The sequence below is a fragment of the Akebia trifoliata genome, chromosome 1, assembly GCF_017979445.1.
Source record: "Akebia trifoliata isolate Shusen 1 chromosome 1, ASM1797944v1, whole genome shotgun sequence".
Taxonomy (NCBI): domain Eukaryota; kingdom Viridiplantae; phylum Streptophyta; class Magnoliopsida; order Ranunculales; family Lardizabalaceae; genus Akebia; species Akebia trifoliata.
The window spans coordinates 27,404,607-27,428,433 of record NC_141375.1 but is presented as its reverse complement, the minus strand read 5'-3'; the positions used below and the strand labels follow the sequence as shown (position 1 = coordinate 27,428,433).

The 23,827-nt window shown below is 35.7% G+C and overlaps 1 protein-coding gene across 1 annotated transcript; it reads left to right on the top strand.

Annotated features, from left to right (window-relative positions):
* Positions 1 to 280: 280 nt before the first annotated feature.
* LOC147411368 (beta-galactosidase 8-like) lies at positions 281 to 23,827 on the top strand. The gene is made up of 21 exons (XM_086432031.1): positions 281 to 296; positions 1,465 to 1,479; positions 1,800 to 1,930; positions 2,028 to 2,123; positions 2,224 to 2,336; positions 3,490 to 3,556; positions 3,740 to 3,832; positions 5,714 to 5,857; positions 9,676 to 9,764; positions 9,874 to 9,979; positions 10,082 to 10,169; positions 13,314 to 13,432; positions 14,775 to 14,939; positions 17,202 to 17,401; positions 17,970 to 18,076; positions 19,505 to 19,614; positions 21,088 to 21,192; positions 21,883 to 21,993; positions 22,706 to 22,917; positions 23,077 to 23,407; positions 23,494 to 23,827. Exons 1-21 carry the CDS (start codon positions 281 to 283, stop codon positions 23,602 to 23,604), a joined length of 2,529 nt encoding a protein of 842 aa, XP_086288157.1. The 3' UTR covers positions 23,605 to 23,827.

The following is a 23,827-nucleotide window of genomic DNA, read 5'->3' as shown; positions in this document are numbered from 1 at the left end:
CTTATAAAAAAAATTTAAGAACGAAATTGAGATTCTAAAATTTTTTATGATTACATCGTAACTTTTGATTCGAGTGTCTAATTCACAACTATGCATTTTGGCTATTTCCAAAAGATTTGTCCAATATCAAAATCGAAAAAAATAAAAAAATGAAAAAAATCTGGATCACATTTACATTGTCGAGATCACCACTTTTTATTGTCGAGACCAACATTAATTCTTACTATTGAGCTCACTACTTTTTATTATCGAGTTTAACATTCTTATTTCGACAATAACAATGTTGAACTTGACTAGTATGATGATCAAAAGAGTATTCATCCAAAGTTATACACCGAGACTATAAGAAAATTATAGTCACACCAACAAGAAGTCCTTCAGTCCTTCGGTCCTTCGAACAAGTTTTAAAACCATGATTTGCTTATATGTTGTAGTAATAGGAGCCACATAAACACTTTAATCTAATCAATGAAAAACAAACTCAAATTTTATCTTTTTTTTCTCTAGGTCGGTAGTACCCAAAAGGATATCCTACTTGGAGGACTGTCTAAGGGATTTATTTTCGAATTACCTTATTTTTACCTTGGTCCAACTTGGAGGATTCTTGATAAGTACCATACCAGTGCCACCAAGCGACTGGAGAACCAAGGACTCACCATTGTAGCTACAAATTGAGTTGATAGAGGTAAAGTTATAATTACTTCTACAATTAGTATTCAGTAAAAATTGTTAAAATTATTATTATTTCAATAAAATTCAAAAATTATCCACCAAATTGCTTTGTTGCTTATAGGAAATCATTCTCAACATGCATGGATTTAAATGAAATGTTCAATTCTTGGAATTCTAGTCAAGTTAGTAACTATAGAATATGTAGATTTTAGTTTGGCCATCTTTGTCTTGAAAATGATTTAAGGGACCGTTCAAGATCATGTGCCATAATCTGTAAGTGGGTGTAGGGGAAAAATGATTTTTGAAAGGATAATGATTGTTTGACTCGAGTATTTTCACTCAGTTTGACGTGACAAGGGCACAAAATCATTGATTGGTTTCTTTGGAATTCTTCGGGATAAGCAAAGAAATAGTTTTGCGCCCGTGCCATGTTAGATCGAGTGAAAATACTCAAGTCAGAAAATCTCGACTCTTTTATATATATATATATATATCAGTTTGAATCGGTTTATAATGATTTGACTCGGTCGTTTCGGAACCGAGCTGCTTGTCCAAACCAGATTAGGTGTGGACGGGTCGGATCCCAAAAACTAATTCCTTGAACCCATGACAGGAACCATAAACCTGTTTTTCACCGTTTCCCTCCAACCGTACCCGCCTTTTTTTTTTTTTTTTTGTTCCTACAGTTGTCGTTTATTCTGTTATTATTCGTTTCCATCTTCGAAATCTAGGGCTGTTGTCGTCTCCATGGCCAAAGAATCTATCGAACCACCAAGTTTTGGAATCATTGAGTGGATAATCTCGAAGGCATATTTTTGCATTTTAATGGATTCCTCTTCAATGACGACAAATGAAAAAAAAAATCAAATTCCATAACATAAATAAATCATTTTAACTGATTTTACTCAACATTTGATCTCACTAAGTATCTTGATCTTCAATGTCCTCTATTTGTTCTTAATCGGGAATTTCAAAATTTTTTTTTTTTTTACCTCTGTTCTTGTTCAGTCTTGATGACTTGTTAGTCCATTTTGGTTAATTCGATTTCTTCTGTAAACTTCTCAATTTGCAAAATTGAACTATGGGAAGGAAGGATTTCTTGATTTTAATTTTCCTTGTTGTTTTAGTCTTTAATGGTTACTATTGCGGAAGAGGGGTTGCAACCACTGTTACTTATGATCATAGAGCCCTAGTTATTAATGGAGAGAGACGAGTTTTGCTTTCTGGTTCTATCCATTATCCTCGAACCACACCCGAAGTAAGCTCATTTTCGCTCCAAAGAAATTTTTTCCCCAATCAGTTCTCTTACCCATTGAAATCAGCTTTGATGATAATTGTTGAACAATAATTTATAGGTATGGCCGGAGATCATTAGGAAATCCAAGGAGGGGGGATTGGACGTGATAGAGACTTACGTTTTCTGGAACAACCATGAACCTGTAAAAGGAGAGGTAAAAAGCTAGTTGTCTGAATTTGTTCAGGGTTTTATTTAATTGTTTTTAATTCGTCTAATATATTTCAAGTCAAATGTTGTGTTGAAATGGTTTCTAGTACTACTTCGAAGGCAGGTTTGATCTGGTGAGGTTCGTGAAGACAGTGCAGGAAGCAGGACTTTTTGTGCATTTGAGGATTGGTCCATATGCTTGTGCTGAATGGAACTATGGGTTTGTTTCATTTCTTTCTCTCAGTGATGCAGCATATTGTGCTCTGTTGTTCTATTTCTGTTGCTTTCTTGTTATATCTTTTTTATATTCTTATAACAAGAAACAAGAAATTTATTTCATACGGGATTTTTTTTTGTTTATTATGTTGTGCATGGTCGATCAATGTATAAGTTGCATTTCATTAATTGTAGTCTAATTAATCAAGGTTATTCACATTTTTATCTGTGTCAAAGATATGATTAAGTTAACGTTAATCACACATTAATTGAGGATCACGATTGGCTTTTATGTCAGGGGTTTCCTAGTAGAAATTTAAGAATAAAAAGTTGGGTCGTTTCACTATATCCATCTGGGTATTCTCAATCCATTTAACAACTCACTAGAATAATACACATAAATACTTGTATCTCTCTTTCAAAACAAATTTGAAAATAACATTAAATTATGTGCAATGAATATCCAGCTTTTATCATGAGTACTTTGTATCTTACTCCCTCTTCACTCTATGAGCACAACAAAGGCTCTTATCCAACTTTGCAGATTTTGAATACAAATTTCGGTTTAATGATGCATTTAAGGATTAAATGTAAAAGAAGCAAGCTAAAAAATTTAAAATTTCCAGAAATTTGTAAGTAGGTCTGCAGGGGTACAAAGTCTGTTATGAAATTTTAAAGAAATATACAGAAATAGTGATATGCATGTTATTTCTTTATGAATATCCTATTAAATTACATGGAGAAATCTCCTTAGGGTTGGAATATTGTACAAGTTTTCCTACATATGGTAAAGTAAGAACTAAAAATGTACAAGGTGCTGTAACATGAATAAGGGGATAGGCTATCTTACCGGCTGTAACATGGAAATGGAACCATTGCAGTCTGAATACCACATTTATGCTTAAAATTGAAGAATTTGATAGCGCATGGAACTCCTTTTGATGTATTAGGGGAGCATATGAGAGAGGTCTTATGCGAGGACCACAACCCTTCTCCATGCACAATTGCTTATTATAATTCAAGTTATGTGCCCTAACCTCATTTTTGTATGTGGCTGACTCAATATCACTTTGGTGCACCACACGATGGTTGCACAGGACTGATGCAAGTGGAAATTTGTGAGCTTATGAAATTAAGCTTGCCTCTGATTATTTCAGGGGATTCCCTATCTGGTTGCACTTCATTCCTGATATCCAGTTTCGGACAACGAATACTCCTTTTAAGGTATCTTACTATCTAGAAGATGATTATGTTTCTTTGTAGAACATTTATTTCTTTATAGTTGATTTGTCCATCTTTTCTTACTTTAGTATGTCTCATGTAATTTTCTGTGCAAGAATGTATAGCTTGGAATGCCCTCGTTTATTTTTCCACATGGAATATGAAATCAATGTCCTGTCAATACAGATAGAAATGGAACGTTTTCTCACAAAAATTGTGAGCCTGATGAAGGAGGAAAAACTCTTTGCATCACAAGGTGGGCCTATTATTCTCGCACAGGTGATTCTTCGTATCCTCCATTTGCATTCCTTGATATGGAGACTCAATTTACGGTGTTTGATAGATTAGTTGTTCAAACTGCATGTTGTACAAACTTTTTGAACGATACAAAAAGTTTTAGGAACTAAGATCAATCTGCAAAAAGCAAGCAAAAGAAGGATAGGCCTAACTTCATTTAATCTCCAGCTCCTGCAGTTCAAGTTTGAAACCAAAAGGAAAAAACAGATGTATTGATTATGATACCAAACCCTCAAACAAGAACATGGCCAACCAAATTTTGGACGCCAATATGTCCAAACATCTCCAATATAACCAAGTATGATTAGTTTTAATGGATGCTTACAATATACATTGTAAAGAGGAAAAAAGAGTGGAGAACTTTATCATCAAGATGTCCGGATTACAGGTCTTGCCCATACAACAGCAGACATGGGGCATATCTTGGTTTCTCTTTAACCAGTGAACTCCATTCAACAAGGGGCAGATCCACACCTCAACGCTGCAGCAGATGAGATAGAGTGGTGGCCCTCAGGCACAAAATTGTAGTGGAGGGGTGGATCATTCTCAGGTTACAAATAGAATAGGTCATTACACCAATTAAGGACAAACCCTAAATAAGGTATTATTCAATTTTCCAAAGAAGCCTAAATGGGATCATATCTTTCTAGTTATAGCAAGGTTTTAACTGTCGAGAAGTGTAACATTTTTTTTCTCCTAATAAGTAAAAATTCATTGAAAAGCAGGGTCGAGAGGACCTACCCAACGAGAAAAATACAACAAAATGGAAAAAAAAAAAAAAAATGGCACACCCTTGGGGCCTCAATAACTGCATTTATTTTGGTTTCTTGTTGCTTAATGAATCATGGTCTCAATGTGTTTCGTGGCTCTGTTGGGAGTGGTCACAAACTGGACCATCTGATTGGACCTTGGCCTTGGATGAGTTTAATCCATTTTCGAATTCTTTGAATGGGAATTAGCATTAACTTCTCAGTTGATGGTCTGCCTTGGATTGGTTCTATCCCAGACCACCAACCTCGGTCAGGGTGAAGTCTTATTATATAGTCCCCACATCTGATTGGATGAGGTCTAAGAGCATCAACCTCATATTGGTTCGGATCTAAGAGCAATAAACTCATATTAGCAAAGGGCCATGTCCAAGAGCCCAACCTTGGATTGGATGTTTGACTAGCACCATTCTTGGCCATATGGTATTATGAATTTATGATAACTGGCTGTTGGTAGTCTGATAACTGCCTGTATCAGTGAAGATTTACTAGACCCCTTAGGTTTAGTTACTGAAACTTGCAGAACTGGTTAACAACATTATTTATTTTTTTCAGAGAAAAAAAAGTTGATAATATAACAACAGATTGGAGCATATACAATTTTGACTAAAACCTCATATATGGTGTACTATGGTGATTTTTATACAATTTCAGACATGGTTGTGCTGTGTTTTTTGAATACCTTAATACAAAATATCGACCCACACATCCATGGGGATTATCTCGTGATTCTACTTTTTTTTAAACAAAAAAAAATTCTATGCTACAGTTAGGCAATATCCAGAGGAAGGATTTCTATTCTCATCATATCTTGCATCCCGAGTTAATGAAAACTTCCATTTACAAAACAAATGATTGTCATATAATTCCTGTTAGTTTTACTGTTTGACATTGTTTCATTGACTCATTTATCTGTCATCTTTTCAAGTTATCTAATTTTGTGCATTGCTCCACAATGGAAAGATACAAAAGCACTTAGAAATGAGTCACACTAATAATTTTGTCTGCATCCTAGCTCTCTAAGATCCTTTGTTTGTACTTGGGAATTACTGGTTTTATTTTTCTGGTTATACTTCTCATTTTGGAATTTTAACAGGTTGAGAATGAGTATGGAAATGTTGAATGGGCATATGGGGTTGGCGGAGAGTTATATGTGAAATGGGCCGCGGAAACTGCTCTTAATCTGAATACCACTGTTCCTTGGGTTATGTGCGTACAAGACGATGCACCTGATCCAATAGTAAGTGTTTATCATATTAATGAACTCATTTTTTTCCTCCAAGAATATTTCTAATATGTTAACTTAGGAAGAGTTTTGATGTCACAGCCATCACATTAAAATGATATCATGCTTTTGTGTTAGTAATTTAATTGTTTTCAGTTAATGCTATGTCAAAGAAGTATAGTAGAGTTGCTTGAGTTTTCCAAGTATAGAGAAAATTAGAATTTTGTTAAATGTATTAGTGGTGGAACTGCTAAAAAAACATATGAGGATAAGTTGGCTAGGTCTGATATGTGGCCTCCCTACTCATAATTCTTTTCTTTTTCCTGGTCTGGTTCTTGTTTCAGCCTTTATCCTGCTCAATAACTTTAGTAGAAGTTAAAAAGTTAGAATGAGGGATATGGACTTGATTAAGACTTGGGGTATGGATATAATCCAATATTAGATTATCTGCAACTTGATTTTCTTTGGTTAGATTCATTTTTATTTTATATTTTATCTACATTAGAGTAAGATATGCCAAGTGTTAGAAGCCCATTTGAAGAGAAGAAAGTTCTAGGAGATATTAAGTTTTAACTGTAGATAAAGCTTTAGAGTTGGATGGTTTCACTACAGGTCTTTCCAAATCTTGTTTGATTCCTATAAAGAAACATGGAAGTGCTTGAGGAATTTCATAAAAGGTGTAGATGGTAAAGAGATTCAAACTTGACTTTAGATTAGATCATTAGGTGTAGTGATCCTATAGATGATTAGGCAACAATAGTAGTAAGAACTGCTTCATCCAGTAAACGTGAGGAACCTTCTTCCTATTTTTTTTGACAAGTATAATTTTGTTAATAAGAAGGGAGGTCGAGGAGACCTACCTAGATACAACTGATAAGAGTACTAACTATCCCAGGTATGAATAGATAAGATCCCATTTAAAAGAAAATCTTCAAAAAATAACCCTTTTAAACTCCTCAAAAAGCCTACACCAAAAAGAGGAAACCTAATATATTGAGAATGACTTCCTTGATATATTGCTCATCCCCTTCAAATGTTCTTCTATTCATTTCCTTGCAAATGCCCCAACATCCAACATAAGGTTTTAGGGCCCACGTAATTCTCTTTCTATTCATAAAGGCCCTGATCTGCCAACTTTGAAACAGTGCCCTCATAAAGTTAGAGAAGACCCTAAGTTTATTAAACAAGGACAGAAAATGGCACCAGATTACCCTTGCAAATGAAACCATTTGATTGAGTAACCTCTAAGTGATTCCGATCTTCCATTCAACTTCTCCATTTTGTTGGGGCATGTAGATGGAAGAAATTTGATACTTTATACCATATGCTACAAAATTATTTAGCAGAACACAATATAGAAATTCTTTTGCATTGTCAGAAAAAAAAAAAAATCTTAATCTTCTTATCATATTGATTTTGAACAATCTCGTGAAACATTTTAGTGATATAAACAACTTCGTATGTACTTCTCATCAGGTATATCAAGAACAATCATCAATGAATGAAACAAAATAATGATGCCCAAAAAAGAACAAAAAATATTAGTGGGTTTTGGATGCCAAACATCAGAGTGAATAATGAAAAATACAATTGCAACTTTAACTATTATTACTAGAGGGATAAGCAATGCAACAATATTTACAGTTCACAAACTTCACACTGAAAACTAGACTCAGAAATAAAAACTGGAGGTGTATTCAACGTATCAAACGCATAGTGCCCATTGGATTCATGGCCCCAATTGTTGTTCTCATTTTCAAGTCTGAAAAAGCACAATTGGACAGATAGAAGGTTATACTACAATTCAGTTATTTTGTAATGCTACTTACATAAAGAAGACAGGTAAACTTTGCATATGGGTGAGAGTTGATACATCCTTTTGATAAAGTACCATTGCATAATGAACCAAAATATAGACAACCATAATTTATTTTATTTTATTTTATTGTTTTTATTTTCTGATATGTAGAAAACCACAAATTATGTAGAATTAGAGAAAGTCACAATTCTTACCAGTCATATGAGTAGAAGCTCCTGAATCAATGATTCGAAAAGCAGATGTAGGAGATGGTGACACATGATTAGCATTTGCATAAAAGCCTGACTTGTCCATTGGTGACTGAGAGTGTAGAGGCCTTGAGGGCAGAAATCTCCTTTTGTAAGTCACTGAAGACGGGGTCCCATGTGTTTGATGAAGAACTACCTGAAGGTAGGCTGTATGAGAAGTGAAGAATTTCCCTTAACAAGAACACTATTAAGTACTAGCTACTCAGCTTAGGTTTTGATGGGGGTGTAAGTCCCAACACTGCTTTTTGTACAATGAGTGTAACAGACCTTTCTTTCTTAACCATGGAGAGAGGAGCATGATTCTGGCCTTTGCCGTACATGATTGTGTTTCTTCCCTGTCTAATTTCAGTTTCAAGAGCTGATTGCTCAATCATAGTATTAGAACCCTCTATAGAAGCTTGTCTAGTAGATTCCCATGTGATGTAGTTGCATTCAAAACCAACAGAAGGCGAAATATCCTTCCCTTATACTTGTACCCTCGGCAACTCAAAAGTACGACTCAAACATGCAAGGAACTCCAATAGGTGCTGTTGTTCCACTTGTTGCTTGATCTTGGTGAATCTCACAGTGGGTAGGGTGGGTTAGTAGTGATCAAACTCTTCCCACTTTTGCTTCAATTTCATGAAGAACTTTTCTAAGACATCCCTACTTGTTGCATAGTTACCAATTCACAGCGCAGTTGATAGATACATGCCAAATCATCTATTTAGGAATACGTTTCTGACACAGTATCCCAAATTACCTTTGTAGTCCTTTGAAATAACAGTCTGTGACTAATACCTGGCCGCATATCATCATGTGAAAATATTAGAACTTGCAGTTAGTAATTGGTATATGCGCCCTTAATATCCTATCATTAGTGCCAATTCGTGTGAAAGGGTTGCTCATGGATACCTTATGACCACTGCATCTCAGGCTTAGGTAATTCAATAGATCCCATAATATACTAGTCAATTCTTATGCGCCAAGTTTTGTGGTGTCTATAAAGTTCGACTTGCTTTAGGCACATTGGTTATTATCCTACAACACAACTTACCATGTAAGCAACTTGGATGAGTCAGTACAAACTCCATGGAGTTTTAAGACCGACTTTGTTATGGTTGTAATGAGTTATATTGTCTTTATTATTGACTGAGTCGTAGAATAATACTGAGATTATATTCCTTGCAATGAACTACAGGACTATTATGCTTACCCAAGCTTTAGAGAACAGCGTAGCGACGGATAATTCAGAATCAGCAGAATAGGGTCCAGTCCAGGGGACAGATCAATAGGAAATGCTATTAGCTTCGTAAGAATAACAATTCACTTCTATGAAATGAAAGAGTTTCATGGGAATTGTCTTGATTGTCAGATATCATTGAGAAATAGGAATCAGTGTTCTCGAACGATTTCCTGCAATTTTTCCCAGTATTGAATGAATAAAGAATCAAGTGCCGGAACTACTTGAGAAGGGCACTAGGCTTTAAGTGTTGGATTCCGCAGCTCAGTTGACAGGTTCAGTTATTGGAAAGTGCTTTGGGATTCCAATCTGGCTATTTTCAGTCCTGTAGCCAGAATGGCTCGACTAATTACGCCTACCATTTCTTAATTCTAGACAATTACTTGGGTAGTTTCACAGTTAATAATAAGGAGAAAATCACACCATGCCCTTCTAAAGTCATAGAGCACCATGAGTCATCTTTACATTATTTTTCTTGCTACATGATGTTTTGATTTGAAGGGTTCCATTATTATTCTTTAATCAAGAGTATTTCTCAGTGCAGATAAACACATGCAATGGATTTTACTGTGACGAGTTTACCCCAAATTCACCTTCCAAACCCAAGATGTGGACAGAAAACTATAGTGGATGGTAATAATTATAGTCGTCTATGCAATACTGTTAAAGAAGGGTTGCAGACAATACTAGTTTGTAGTGTATTGAAGAAATTTAAGGCCTCCAATCTATTTACATGGTACAGGTTCCTATCATTTGGAGACCCAATCCCATATCGACCTGTCGAGGACCTTGCTTTTTCTGTTGCACGCTTTTTTGAAAAGGGTGGAACTTTTCAGAACTATTACATGGTGGGCCTTCAGCTAACTCTGTTTCTTCGATTTGAACTAGTTTCATCCAAATCATTGTAGACATTATGTGTAAGATATTGTTAAACTGATATCTCATTGCAGTATTTTGGAGGGACTAACTTTGGGCGAACAGCCGGAGGTCCCTTGGTTGCAACAAGCTATGATTATGATGCTCCAATTGATGAATACGGTAAGTTTCCCAAACCCTTTTGGAATTTGAATGTCATGAAAAATGATGGTTTTTGTTCTCCATGTTGGTCATATTCCATCATCTCCCTTTCGATGGGTTTTATCATTGGCATAATTTGCTACCAAGTCATGGATAGCATGAGGATCTGACTTCGGAGACTGAAGGATCAAAAGATTAGAGGAGAGCTCCACCCCCTTAACTCTTATTTCCTTTTCCTCTATTAGTGAGTCACTAGAGAAGAGCCAATGCCACTAGAAGTGACAAAACCCCCTAAAGCCAGACATGGTTAGGATTTGGAAAATTAGTGATCTATAGAACATTAGAACCATATTTAGGATTATGTTGACTGGGGTCATGAGGAATGTGCTTCAAAGTGTTGGGGTGGGATGTATAGGACTGATTGGGGTTTATAGAGTTAAGTCATGTCAGGGATTTGAAAGAAGGAAACAATAGAGAGCTCTTCAAAGGAAATGTAGTCGCAGACTGTCGTACACCCAGAAAGTATGGAATAGATTTGTAGACTGGGTCGACTGATACATTTTAAAATAGTTCTATGGTCATTTCTATGCCTTCTATGTCATAGAATTGAAACCAGGAAATATTTGTTGCTTTCTCGATGTTTTCTTACGTTTTCCATAAAGCCCTCTTATTGAAGTATTTTAACAATGGTTTCGATGAGAAGATGCAGTTGAAGACAAAGAGTGAAAGAGAGGGCTCAAGATAATTTAAAGCTTGGGGTGGGGACAGAGTGGAACTTCATACCATATGTCATTTTCTATTATCTATTTATTTATTTTGATTGTTTTGTGTGTGTGTATGGTGGGGGGGGGGGGGGGGGGGGAGATGGTGGTGTCAAAGTAGACAAGTTTGATAGGGGGTTGGATGCTTTGTATCTTTGGGGTCTATGCCAATTAGTAAAACTCTCCATTCCTTACTGTCCCACTAAAACTCTTTGATATTCATGCAAGTTTATAAAAAAAATTCACCTCTCTTATTCGCCACCTATTATTTAAATTAACATATTTATATTTTACCACACTTGCTACATTTTTATTTTTAATCCCTTATATTTATGAAAAAGTAGTTGGAGAGTTAAGCCAGTGGGTATTGGGAAATAAATGAGCACAAAGTGGATATATTAACATAATTAAGGACATGTGTGAGGAAATTGTGACTAGTGCTAACAAATGATGAGGAGTCAAATATATTTTTGGAAGGTAGGGTGAAGGAAAGGAAACAAATATCTCCCTTAGTTTATCAGCGATTGGGGCTACATTCAAAGTTATGTAGCTCAGAACAAATGCACTTGTTGTTTCGGCTAGCACTGGCATGAAACATTGACCACGAAACATTAAAATTCTTGGGGAAAGTTTCAGATTGTCTTGCAATGTTTCAGAATGTCTGGGTTTCTCTCTGGACAGAAACATTGTATCGATCGAGATATTAAACCTTGTGTAGGAGTAGCTCTATATGCAATAAAACAGGTGCTTCCTCTAGAACTTCTAGAACTGAGATTCAAACACTTTCTCGGAAAACCTATTGCATGACCTTCCTAATGAAGAACCTACGACAAATCACTTTGCAGAACTAAAGAGGAACTAATGAAAAGTAAATTAGAATGCATGGACTCTAGATATAACTTGCTAGAAACTTCTCAAGGGACCCATAATGGTAAGGGGTATCAGTTAGAATCTGCTCCTTTCCAATATTACATTACTAACCCACTCAATTACTAAATTGATTGTCATAAAACCCTTCGTAAAATACAAACACTTATCAAATATAAGTGTGGAGTGTTGATCCCACTAGCTGGGTTCAAACTTAGCCAAGTTGGTTAGGTGTATGGAGTGTTAATCCCACGACCTGGGTTCAAGACATGGATGTAATATTGTATGGAGTATCTTAAATGAAATTGATGATTGTCGCAAGGATTTAAGATGGTGGTATTTTAGAGGTTGAAAATCAGGAAGAGTTTTATGTTTTTTGGGGGAAAGATGTTCAAAGAATTCAAGGGTATTTTCTTTGAAGATTTTGTTGTTAGATGGGACCTTGTTTGTAATTTAGAGGCGGCATAAGGGGTCATCCTCGCTCTCTCTCTTAGATAAGTTGTATCTCGGGACCTTCTCGTCCCCTTTTTATTAATAAAATTTTAACATATCTAAACAAAAAAAACAAAAAAAACAAAAAAACAAAAATTCAGGAAGAGAACTAGGCAAATCTCCTAATGAAAGTCCTCATGATTAATTGTTCATGTCTAACTGATACATTGCCATGAGAGTTGACTACAGTGTTCAGAACATTTCATAGGTAAGCTTTCTTAACGAACTTGCATAATGTTGCAAGAATCTTCTGGTAAACACAGTAAGTGTGAGCAAACTATTTTATTAGATTTGAGTCTTGTTGCAACCAATCCACCTATCTGCATTGCTTGGGCATCTACACCCATTCTCATCCAACTGCTTGTCTTCAGATAAAATCACAAATTCCAAGTTTTTTCTTCATAATCCTCATTTTCTTGATCGTTACGTGACCATTCTGTCTGGAGATGCTTTTCACGTACTAGAGGGTTATAATATGCAGGTGGAACACATTCAATTGACAAAGAGTGGGTGATTGAATGAGAGTTTAAGGGTCTTCTACTCTTTCAGAGAATATTTCTTAGTATAATTATATAAATCTATATTCTTCATGTTTTATATTTGGATCTTGAAAAGCAGAAAATACTGTCAACTTAAAATGTTATCTTAATAGTACATAACAATCAGGATATTTCCTGTGTGATTAATTATAATTTTTCTTCTCTTTAATACATTTATCTGTGCATTTTGTATAACTCCATGGTAACAGTCTTCAGACAAAGGTTCAATGTGGATCGTCTATAGTAAGGCTTCTTGGATCAAATGAAAAAGTTGCTATCCTTTAAGTCAAAAAGAAGAGATATTAAGTTGAGATGAACTCCTAATGTGTTCTTTTATTCATTAAGTTTTAATTTTATCGTTGATTTGAATGGATACAGTGGCAGTTTAAGGAACAATACTTGCTTTGTACTTGAGTAAGCAACAATGAATTTGTTGATAACTTCATTGTGGTCTGCCTTTCAAATTACTGGGTCATCCTTCACGTTATGACAAATGTTTTATGCAGGTTTTATTAGGCAACCAAAATGGGGCCATCTACGTGATTTACACAGGGCAATAAAACTGTGTGAAGAATATCTGGTCAGTTCAGACCCAACTTACATGCCACTTGGTGTGAACTTAGAGGTATGCAAGAAGGTCCTACATATGGTAGTCGTCTATTTTTGAGGATGAAATTCTTTTAGATTTTATTTGGACTGGTAATAAATGATGATAATGCGTTTTTTTTTTTTTTTCCTTATAAATAAAGATTTGAGATGAATTTCTAATGAATTGGCACACTGCACTAAAGGAAGAGAGGACTTATATATTATATGGATTATGATTAACGTATGGATTGTCATAATCTAATACAATGTCAATATCTTTGATGATAAAGTGCCAGGGCTAGATGGCTACTCAATGGCCTTCTTTAAAACTTGTTGGGAGACAATCAAGTAGGATTTGGTCCTGATGCTTAAGAATTTTTTTGATGAAGGGTATCTAAATTATTGTTCTAACAACACTTTCTCTGCTTTGATCCTGAAGAAGTTTGGTGAGGATGACATCCTAGATCTGACCAAATAGTCTTGTTGGCGCCATATACAAAATTACTTGAAGTTGTTAGCTTCCAAGATTAAAGTGGTCAATGCTATGAAAGTGTTTTAAGGGGATTTCCTTAGAAGATGGTATTTGGTGTGTAAGGCAAGAGAGTAGTTGGATTTCATGCTTGGAGATCTCTAGTCAGATTCAGACTCCCTTGGATCCTGCTGCATTTCTCTATTAATTTTTTGATGTTTTTGGAGAAAGTCTAAGCATTTTCGAACATTGAATTTTTTGTGGGCTCCTGGATAAAACTCAACAGTCACATCAAGAGATGCATACTGGCATGCCTTAGTTGCAGCTTTGCAGGAACCTTCCACTTTGGTTGTTGTCTCCACTCCCTTTCCCAAATAAAGCAATGCAAAGATTGTTTGCAACAACTCTTTCCTACTCACACTTCATGCAGCTAAATTGTAGGCATTTGCATTTAGCAACAATTTGATCCTAACATGATAAATTTTTGGACAATTTAGGGTAATGGGTGGGGCTCCAACATTATGGCAGAAGGTTATTGTCCTTTGGCATCATGGTGTGGTGCTTGTGATTCCATAACCTAAATGAAGGAAACACAATATATCATAGCCAGAGTGTACGTAAATATGAAACGTGACATTGAGTAGGCCAAGCTTGCTTAGTGCATTTAGATGACAACTCAGTTTCAGTGACGGCATGCTGTGATCCCATAGCCTTTTTTTTCCTTTGTTTACAAGTCAAACACTTTTCTTTGCAGGACTTTGTTCAAACACATTATGAAATGCTTTTTTATTTGTAAATTTAATGGAGACTATCATTTTCTGCAGTATCATTTCTTTGGGATCTTCATCTTTGTTTGGTTTTTCATCTTTCCATTTGATATTCTGAAACTTTTATTTCTTTGGCATGCTAGGCACACATCTACTATAAAAATTCCAACGAATGTGCGGCTTTTCTTGCTAATATTGACAAACGTTTAGATGCAAATGTCACATTTAATGGGAAGTCATATAACCTTCCTGCTTGGTCGGTGAGCATTCTTCCAGACTGCAAGAACACCATTTATAACACAGCAAAGGTATGATTATAATTGTATTTTTTCCATGTACCTACACATGATTATTTCCCATTGGGCTTATTTTAAACCATCATGATTAGGATGTTTTATGTGGCAATTTTAGTTTGAAGCTAGCAATTCAGCAATGAAAGCAGACAGAGAAAATGCATTAACATGATTGGGAAAGAATTTGATCAAATAATTTACAGGGTGTGTATCTATAGGGACTATAGTTGAAGAAATCCTATATCCTCATTTAATTCATATCTCGTTAGATTCAGTAATACTGAAGTTAAAATTCTAGATTTTGGAAACAAATGTCTTCTTTAAAAAACGATGAATGATGCTAACTAATGTCACAACAAGGACATGTATTCTTTCCATGGTTTAAAGTCTCAGCCTAAGCAGGAAAAACTAGGCTAACTCGTTTCAATTTCTCTTTTGGCTGTCTCCTAAACTTGCATATAAGTTTGTTCAGTGACTTGGCGATCTCACCTTGGCCTCAATCCTGCCTGAATCAGGTTCCAGTACTTGGTATTAACCAGATTTTTTTTTTTATGGGCAATTTAACAAGATATTTGGCTTCTCTTTCGGGAGAGAGAATCATCTGGATTGGAGAAGTACTGTAAGGGTGGTTTTACAATTAACAACATCACCTGTCCAATCAGCATGACTATGGACACATAATTCCAGTGGAGAGTAGCGAAAAGCACTTGACGAGGTCCATGGTGAATGATGAGGAGATCCAAGTGTAATAAGTTCTACAAGGTACAATAGCGAACGATTGACCATATGGATGGGATAGTTAATATTTGAAAGGTAATGATCAGTAGACTAGGTTTCCAACAAGTGGATAATACCGTTTGATATCAGTCAACAACTTCCTATCAGTTGATGTTAAGAGAGGCATTGACAACTCTTTGAAGTTGGTGAATAATACCATACAGATGTTGAGTTTGTCCCATCTGATCTCATTTAACGAGCTATTGCTTGTGAGATGTATGCAGTGGATGCATTGCCGGGCTTCCGATTGGAATTCAGGTGACAGTAGGAGGAGTGAAAAGCTGCCGAATTTCTGATGGGAGATTCACATGTTTGAGATTTAGTCAATCGTGAATTTGGAATTAAATTGGGTGTAGATTTTTGTTGAGAAAATAATACCAAGGAGAGAATAAACAACTTCCAGGTCTAAGAAGTGTTGAAGGAGGCCAAGATATTCATCTCAAATTGTTGATTAAGTAGTTCTTTGACAGATAGAATCCGGAAAGGGTGGACAAGTAATGGTAATAGTTCCTCAAATACTTTTTACTTTTAGATTTGCTAAGTCCAATAGTTAGGAAACTCATGTTTCAGGACTTGATAGAGTTGGACTTTTAGGTCTGCGTGAAATCATGTGAATCAGCCCAAGTTGTCTGAATTTGTTGAGTTGAATGATCATTTGAATTTGGAATGAAAAACCTAAGCCATAATCAATTTTAGTCCACATAAATATGTTTTATGACTTCTTCTTTTTTTGATAGGTATAAGGTTAGTGGTTAGCAAATGAAATTGGGTTCAAGGAGGTTTGAAACTAGGACATGGGAACCACAATCCACACGTCTTACCACATAGCTAAGTTGGCACTTCATGTTTTATGACTTCTTTACACATAGTACCCCAACCTCAACCAAACCCTAACTGCTAGAAAGGCCATAAATTAAACAAACAATGGCTATTAATATATTGTCTATATTTCTGGGTATAGGACATGCCATAGATTTGTAATGGACGTGGAAATTACACTTACAATAAACTGGCAGGTGCCGGTACTGTAAAACATTGATCTATTGTGGCCCCTCTATTCTCAAATAATTTGAGGCGATGCTTTTTGAGGATTTCCTTTCAGATGGGAGGACTTTCTCGGGTCTCATTAGTTTGGGGGTTTCGTGAATGCTTTTGTTGCTAATCAAGATCTTCACCATAAATCTTGCTCTGTACAAGGGCCTTTCATAAAGCATAGATATCCCCCCTCTTCCTTATTGACATGAACAAATCTTCACATAACCAGGAAAAAATGGTATGGAAATTATGACTATTGGGGAAATTTCTTAACACTTATCTACTTGAATTTTATTTACATTCAGTTCTTCTTGCTTGTTACCATTCTCTTTCTTGCATTATAACTTCATTTGTTGGTTTACAGTTTGTATCTGACATTCTTGCCAATTTCAATATATTCAATATTAATATTGTGTTGAACTTTTTTATTGAATCTATTCCTTCCACTATTGGTCACAATTGAAGGTTGTTTCACAAAGAAGTCTTGGTGATCTTTTGGATGCACACACAATCCGTGTAAAAAATAATTTACCAGCATCATCAGCATGGAGTTGGTATAAAGAACAAGTGGGGGTATGGAGTGAAAACTCATTTACATCATCACATTTGTTGGAACAGATAAACACCACAAAGGATACTAGTGATTTTTTGTGGTATACAACAAGGTACCAATTATTCTTCTCAATTTTTTTCTTTTTGTTGGGCTAGAATGACGTAAAACAAAATGGTAACAATAAAGCAAGAGAACCCAATTTACCTCAAATTTAGCTGTGGTGATTTTGATTAAACTGAACAATATCACATTTAGGCTTTTCAAGACAAGTGCTTTGTACGAAGCCATGAAAAAAAAAAAAGCATTGGTGTCATCATCGCATCTCTTGTTCTATTGGGGATGGCTCCTATAACGCAACATTCCTCTCTTCTATTTGTCTAGATTTCCATAATTTCTATTGGTTTGGAAAAGAAATGGAATCCTATGTGAAACTAGAAGAACCAATCCTATGTTTATGTCCATGATCATCTCTTTGGATTTTGTTTTGAGAGAATTTAATTTCTGGTTATGTGTCCTACCAAGGAGTATTACAACTCACTATGCATGAAGAGTTTGCTCTTCAAAGTGAAATCTTTTTTCAAAACCTTTGTTCTTCTAGGTTCTCAAGTTGACAAATGGCTTATAATTATAAGATATTTGTTTGATGACCTCATATTGTTTGCACTTCGTTATTTTGGCAGCATTAATGTGAATGAGAAACTTTCACCAGGAGAAGATAAGGAAGTCTTTCTAAATATTGAAAGTTTGGGACATGCAGCTCTTGTCTTTGTAAATAAAAAGGTTGTAGGTAGGTTTTTTTTTTTTTTTTTTTTGTCTTTGTTTTCTATTATGTTGGTATTACTAATTTGGGTTATTGTACTTTGTTGGAAGTTCGTTGCCAAATTCTAACTAGCACCCCATTTTTCCACCTTGATGGATATATGGGGGTTTGGGATCCAGTGACACATGAATAAAAATGAAACCTTGACTATTAAAACCGAAATCCAATGGTCGGGATAAAACCTTTATCGCAATGATGTGTCACATTTCCCTAGGATAAATTCCAACCATTGGATTTTTTTTAATGAGTCGAGCTCTGGATGGAGTGGAATGGAGGAACAAAATTCCTTTAGGAGACCCCTATTCCTTGGGATAAGGCTTTGAGGTTGATGATGAACTCTGTCTAGATTGTTTGTAATATATTTCTCATCCCTTAATTGCATTTATTCCTATAAGTGAAATTTTTTGTCTTCATTTACTCCATGTTTTTATTTTGTTTGTACTCCCATGTTGTGGGACCTGTATGGATAACATTTTAGATTATTCAATTTTACATTGACTTAGTCTCAACATCATCATCTCCAAAATATATCTAGTCTAACATTCCTAACTCTATTATATAAATAAAAAAAATCTGATTTAAATTATTGGTTTAAATGAACAATCTGTTATGGTTTGTGGAGCTTGATGGTACTGGTCAGGAAGGAGTATTGTTCATCATTTAACACAGTAGAGACATTGGTCAAGCTCAGTGCTGAGCTTTTTGGGGGGTTTGGAGGGGGACCAGTGGCCCCCTTGCCTAGAAGGTGGGGGTTTAGGGGCTCCACCCTGGAAAGAAAATTTCCAAGGGTATTTTCGTAATTTCACTAATATTAGGTAAAACCATATATATATTCAGTGAAGGGGTGTAATCTGTAACTGCAAATTCTCTTCATGATGGAATCGGTGTGATCCGTGGACTAACCTCAATCTTGAGGGAACCACATAAAAATCTTTGTTTTTTGTGTGTGATTGCATCTTGCTTTCTTTTCTCTCTTTATTGTTCTTGGATCCATTTCTCTACACAATCCAGATTCTTCAAATTCAAAAATCAACTTTTAACTAGGTTAAGTATGTCAAAATGGATTGAAATTTGGGAGGATAATCTTCAAGAATGGACCATTCACTGTACGGTTGGATTGGCTAGCATGATACTAATATGGGCCCTACAAGCAGGAACACAAAACAGGAAAGAAGAATGGGGAGTATGTATAAGCCATCTCTAAGCTAATTACTGGAAATAAGTCTGTAGAATATTTCTCAATAATTACCCGCATCTTCACACATATATCAATTGTTCCTTTTAGTTCTTGCAAAGGAATAAAAAAGTTGTTGAAATCAGTGAAGAACTCGCTGACTAGTATTTGCCTCTGATTAACATAGCTCACCATGTCACACTATCTTTGATTTATGGCAGGATTTGGATATGGTAATCATGAGGATGCAAGTTTCACACTCAACAAGAAAATTACCCTTAACCAAGGAAATAATACTCTAGCATTGTTGAGTATGATAATAGGTATACAGGTAGAAATTATTTCCTCAGTTCCTAATAATACCTTGACTGCATTGATATGTGCATTCTCTTGCAGCTTGCTATTTGATTCAGCAATGTTTTCAGTTTTGCCATATCCTGCTATTCCAGATTGCTTGTGGTATTCTTACTTTGAATTGCAAGGATACTTTGGTTTTTCTAGATGTAACTTGGTATTGTTTCTTTGCATCATGTGTCCCGAAAACATTGCATGAATATCTGAATCATGGTTCGAAATGGCTAAGCTTTCTTTTGATCACCCAGAGTTCTGTTATCAATTTCTTCTCTTGTAACATCTATTTCAAATTTGCTATTTTCTTTCATTGCTATATTTTGTAGAAATTTTTTTCCTTTTTGCTATTCTTCTTATTCATTCATAAAAAAGAGTGGTGGTAGCTTGTAATTTTGCTGGACTTAATTGTCTCAACAAACTTAATTTGGTTAGTTTCGTTTGAGAATCGTAAGTTTCTATTTGTGGGGATCAATCCCTGATTTTGTGTCTATTTACTCTATTATAAATGATTTCCATCAATTGTATAGGGTACACATGCATATCTGTTTTGCATCAGCTGTTAACTAAATATAGATATGATCTGGTATGGTCATGAAAAAGGCATATCCACCACACAAGAATACCTGACTGAACATTTTTCGTACTAAAGCTCCTAGAGGGATCCATTCTCTCACAAGGGGGCTCCCCCCCCCCCTCCTTCTCTCTCTCTCTCTCTCTCTCTCTCCTCTCTCTCTCTCTCTCTCTCTCTCTCTCTCTTTGTAACCTCATGTATTGTAGATCATGTAATAGTTTCAAGGGTAATGGAGCGGTTCCTCGGAACCTAGGGACGTAGTCCGGATTTGGACGAACCCTGTGAACAAATCATGTATTGTCATCTCTTTCTCTTTTCCCTTCTCTTTAATTATCCTTATACGGCTCATACCGACGTAATACCAACACTGAATGGCCATGAAACATGGTTTAGGCGGTGGTGGGACTACCTAGTGTCACTTGGCACATGACTTATATAAAAGCCTTATCCTTCGTGTACGTAACCAAAAGTGGGCATCGACAAGAATGAAACATGTAATGTTTGCTAGTGTAGTCGAGAGTTGTATGTTAGCATAATTCCTACTTGGATTTATGTTTCATGTCATTAGGGTCCCAATGGGAACTTATCTTCTGGACCGACTTCTACCCCTTCTCTTTTTAGTATTATGCTCTTGAAGTAAGGACACAACTTTTCACATTTTCAGTGGATACATTTGAAAATTATATTTCTCCAGAAATATTTAATATCCAGAGTCCTGTACTTTTCTTCAGTACTCAGATTTTTATGAACCATTTTCACATGATCAGAAAATGAACTAGCAATCTTTTAATCTTTCTCCCTAAAACATTATCTAAATTTCTTCATTTATGTTAATGTCAAATTTCTGTAGTTTGTAATGTTTTTTTCTGTTTACTTTGCCAGAACTATGGCCCGTGGTTTGATGTTTCTGGTGCAGGAATCTTCGCCGTTCTTCTTAGTAACTTCAATACCAAAGAAGATCTTTCTTCTGGGGAATGGACATATCAGGTTTTAGTCAATACTTGATTCAATGTTGTTTGTACCAACAATGAGTGTATATAACAAGTTAGCAACATTACTTCATTCATATTCATATACAGTAAAATATATATATATATATATTTTTTGCATAAGACACAGTACAGAATTTTTTTCCAAAAAAAAACTGTTTTCGTGCTTTATTTGTTTGAGTTTTGACAAATTTCAAAAGTCTAGGACTTTGTTCCTCATTTCACAGTGCTTGAGTGGTTGGCTAGTTGATTTGCTGTGTTGAGTTCTTTCAAGTACACACACAAATACAGAGCATATATTGCACACGTCTACATCTTATAAGTGTCCCAATCACAAATATAATTCAAAATTATTGGATAAATATTAAAACAAACTCCTTTGAACAAATGAAGAAAGTAGAAGTGCTTATCCTCACAGAATTAAGAAATAAGAAGACAAAAAAATGACCTAAGATATGTTGAATAAATGATGAGCTAAGTTGAAGTGTGAAGAATAATACACATACACCGATAACTGCACTATATTGTGCATGTGCTATGGTTTTTAGGAGTTGGGACATTAGAGATTTGGAGGTCATAAGAAAATTGGATTCATTATGTCAAGAACATTTACTCTCCTATATATGGGGTTCTATTTTAGCAATTTCAACAAGAAGCATTTGCATTATCCTTCCTTTCCAATTTTCAGGTAGGACTGGAGGGTGAATATCTTGGACTAGATAAAATCAGTCTGGCAAATAGTTCATTATGGACCTCAGGGAGTGACTTGCCAATAAATCAGAGTCTGATATGGTACAAGGTACGCCTTCAAAGCTATAAAATTATACTTATAATTTGCAAGCGGAGTTCTCTGTCACTTCATTCATATTGCTACCCTACCAACTAATTGCACTGAATGTATCATAATAATATGTAAGTTTTATGTTTATTAGACACACCAGCTCATATCCAACTATAATTAGACATTGATGTGTTCTGGTGTAACCATCAATGCCAAGTGTCGTTAGAGCAAAAATGGGAAACAAATTCTCCTATCTATGATAATATAAAGAAAGATGACTATATGTGTTTAGCTTCTATATAATTCCTGTACAAAGGATACTAGGGAACGGAAGAAAATGTGGCCTCGTTGCCTCATTATTTCGCTTCTATATTACTTTTATTTCACTCTGTTGCTGCTTGGATCCTAGAAGGTTACTTTAGATCTAATTGAGGACTGAGAGTAGGGGATCCCCCTTTCCCCTATTTTTTCCCACTCCTACTAAAGACGTGTTTGATAGGATGCTAAAAGAGCTGCTGATCTACATCTTATTAGAGGGTATGAAGTACACACTTGATGAGTTGTGGTTTCACTTTTTACAGAAATGAATTCTGTAATAGATGAATCATAGGGGACATATAAGATTCCAAAACTAGGTCCCATTGATCCTGATTGTTAACATTGCTCTCATGAAGTGGTTATTCGAGTGCCTATGGCATGTTTGGTTTCATGCTTCTTTTCCCATCTTCAGAAAACATTCTTTGCCCCAGAAGGGAAGGGTCCGTTGGCTTTAAATCTTTCTAGCATGGGTAAGGGTCAAGCATGGGTTAATGGACAAGGCATTGGACGATACTGGCCTGCTTATCTCGCATCATCAACTGGATGCAACAATAATTGTGACTACAGAGGACCCCATGATGCATCTGTATGTCGCAAGAACTGTGGTCAACCGACACAAACATTGTAAGATTATGTACTTCTTCCCCATTCCATTGGAGTATTAAATTAAAATTTAGAAGAAAAAATTTGGAAAACCAATTATCAAATTAGTCTAATAATTATTACGATCATAATTTTATGTTTTGTATGCATCTACTGGTAAATATGAAAGTCGCATTTCAGGTATCATGTCCCGCGCTCTTGGGTACATTCTGGGGAAAATCTATTGGTTCTCCATGAAGAACTCGGCGGTGACCCTTCAAAGATCCATGTAATAACACGAACAGGCCAAGAAGTATGCTCCCATGTAACAGAATTTGATCTTCCACCAGTCGATTCTTGGAAGCCAAACTCCGAATTTATATCTCTGAGCCCTGAATTCCAGTTGAGCTGTGAACAAGGATGGAAGATTACTTCAATTAACTTTGCAAGCTTCGGGACCCCTGAAGGAAAATGTGGAAAGTTCAGTAATGGGTTATGCCATGCTGAGAATGTTTCACAAATTGTTCAAGAGGTAACAATGATCTTTCCTTGCTTATAGTTGCTCGCATTTATTTCGATACTTGGATAATTTATTACATGTTTTGGATGAAATTACAGGCTTGCATTGGCCATGAGAGTTGTTCTATGCCTGTCTCCACAGCGGTCTTTGGGGATCCATGCCCCGGAGTGTCAAAAAGCCTTGCAGTTGAAGCTCTTTGCAGTAATTAAAAGTTCCAGCAGCTGCAAACAGAGGAGATCAGCATCTTTAGGTTCTTGCTTAGAAATCGATATTTTGTTGCACAACGATCGAGTTCTGCTGACACAACTGGAAGCTTTTGTTTGTCTAATGAATTGTATTGCTAAAGTAGGCCCAACCAAGCCCAAACTCTTAATAAAATCATGCAGGTTTGTTTCTCTTCACCTTAATGAAATTCGCTTTTCATATGAAAAA

Bases quoted from the DNA above. Each gene is read 5' to 3' on its own strand.
- LOC147411368 (XM_086432031.1), top strand. The intron at 2,337-3,489 runs GTTTGTTTCATT...TGATTATTTCAG, and splicing joins TGTGCTGAATGGAACTATGG to GGGATTCCCTATCTGGTTGC. The intron at 9,765-9,873 runs GTAATAATTATA...TACATGGTACAG, and splicing joins ACAGAAAACTATAGTGGATG to GTTCCTATCATTTGGAGACC.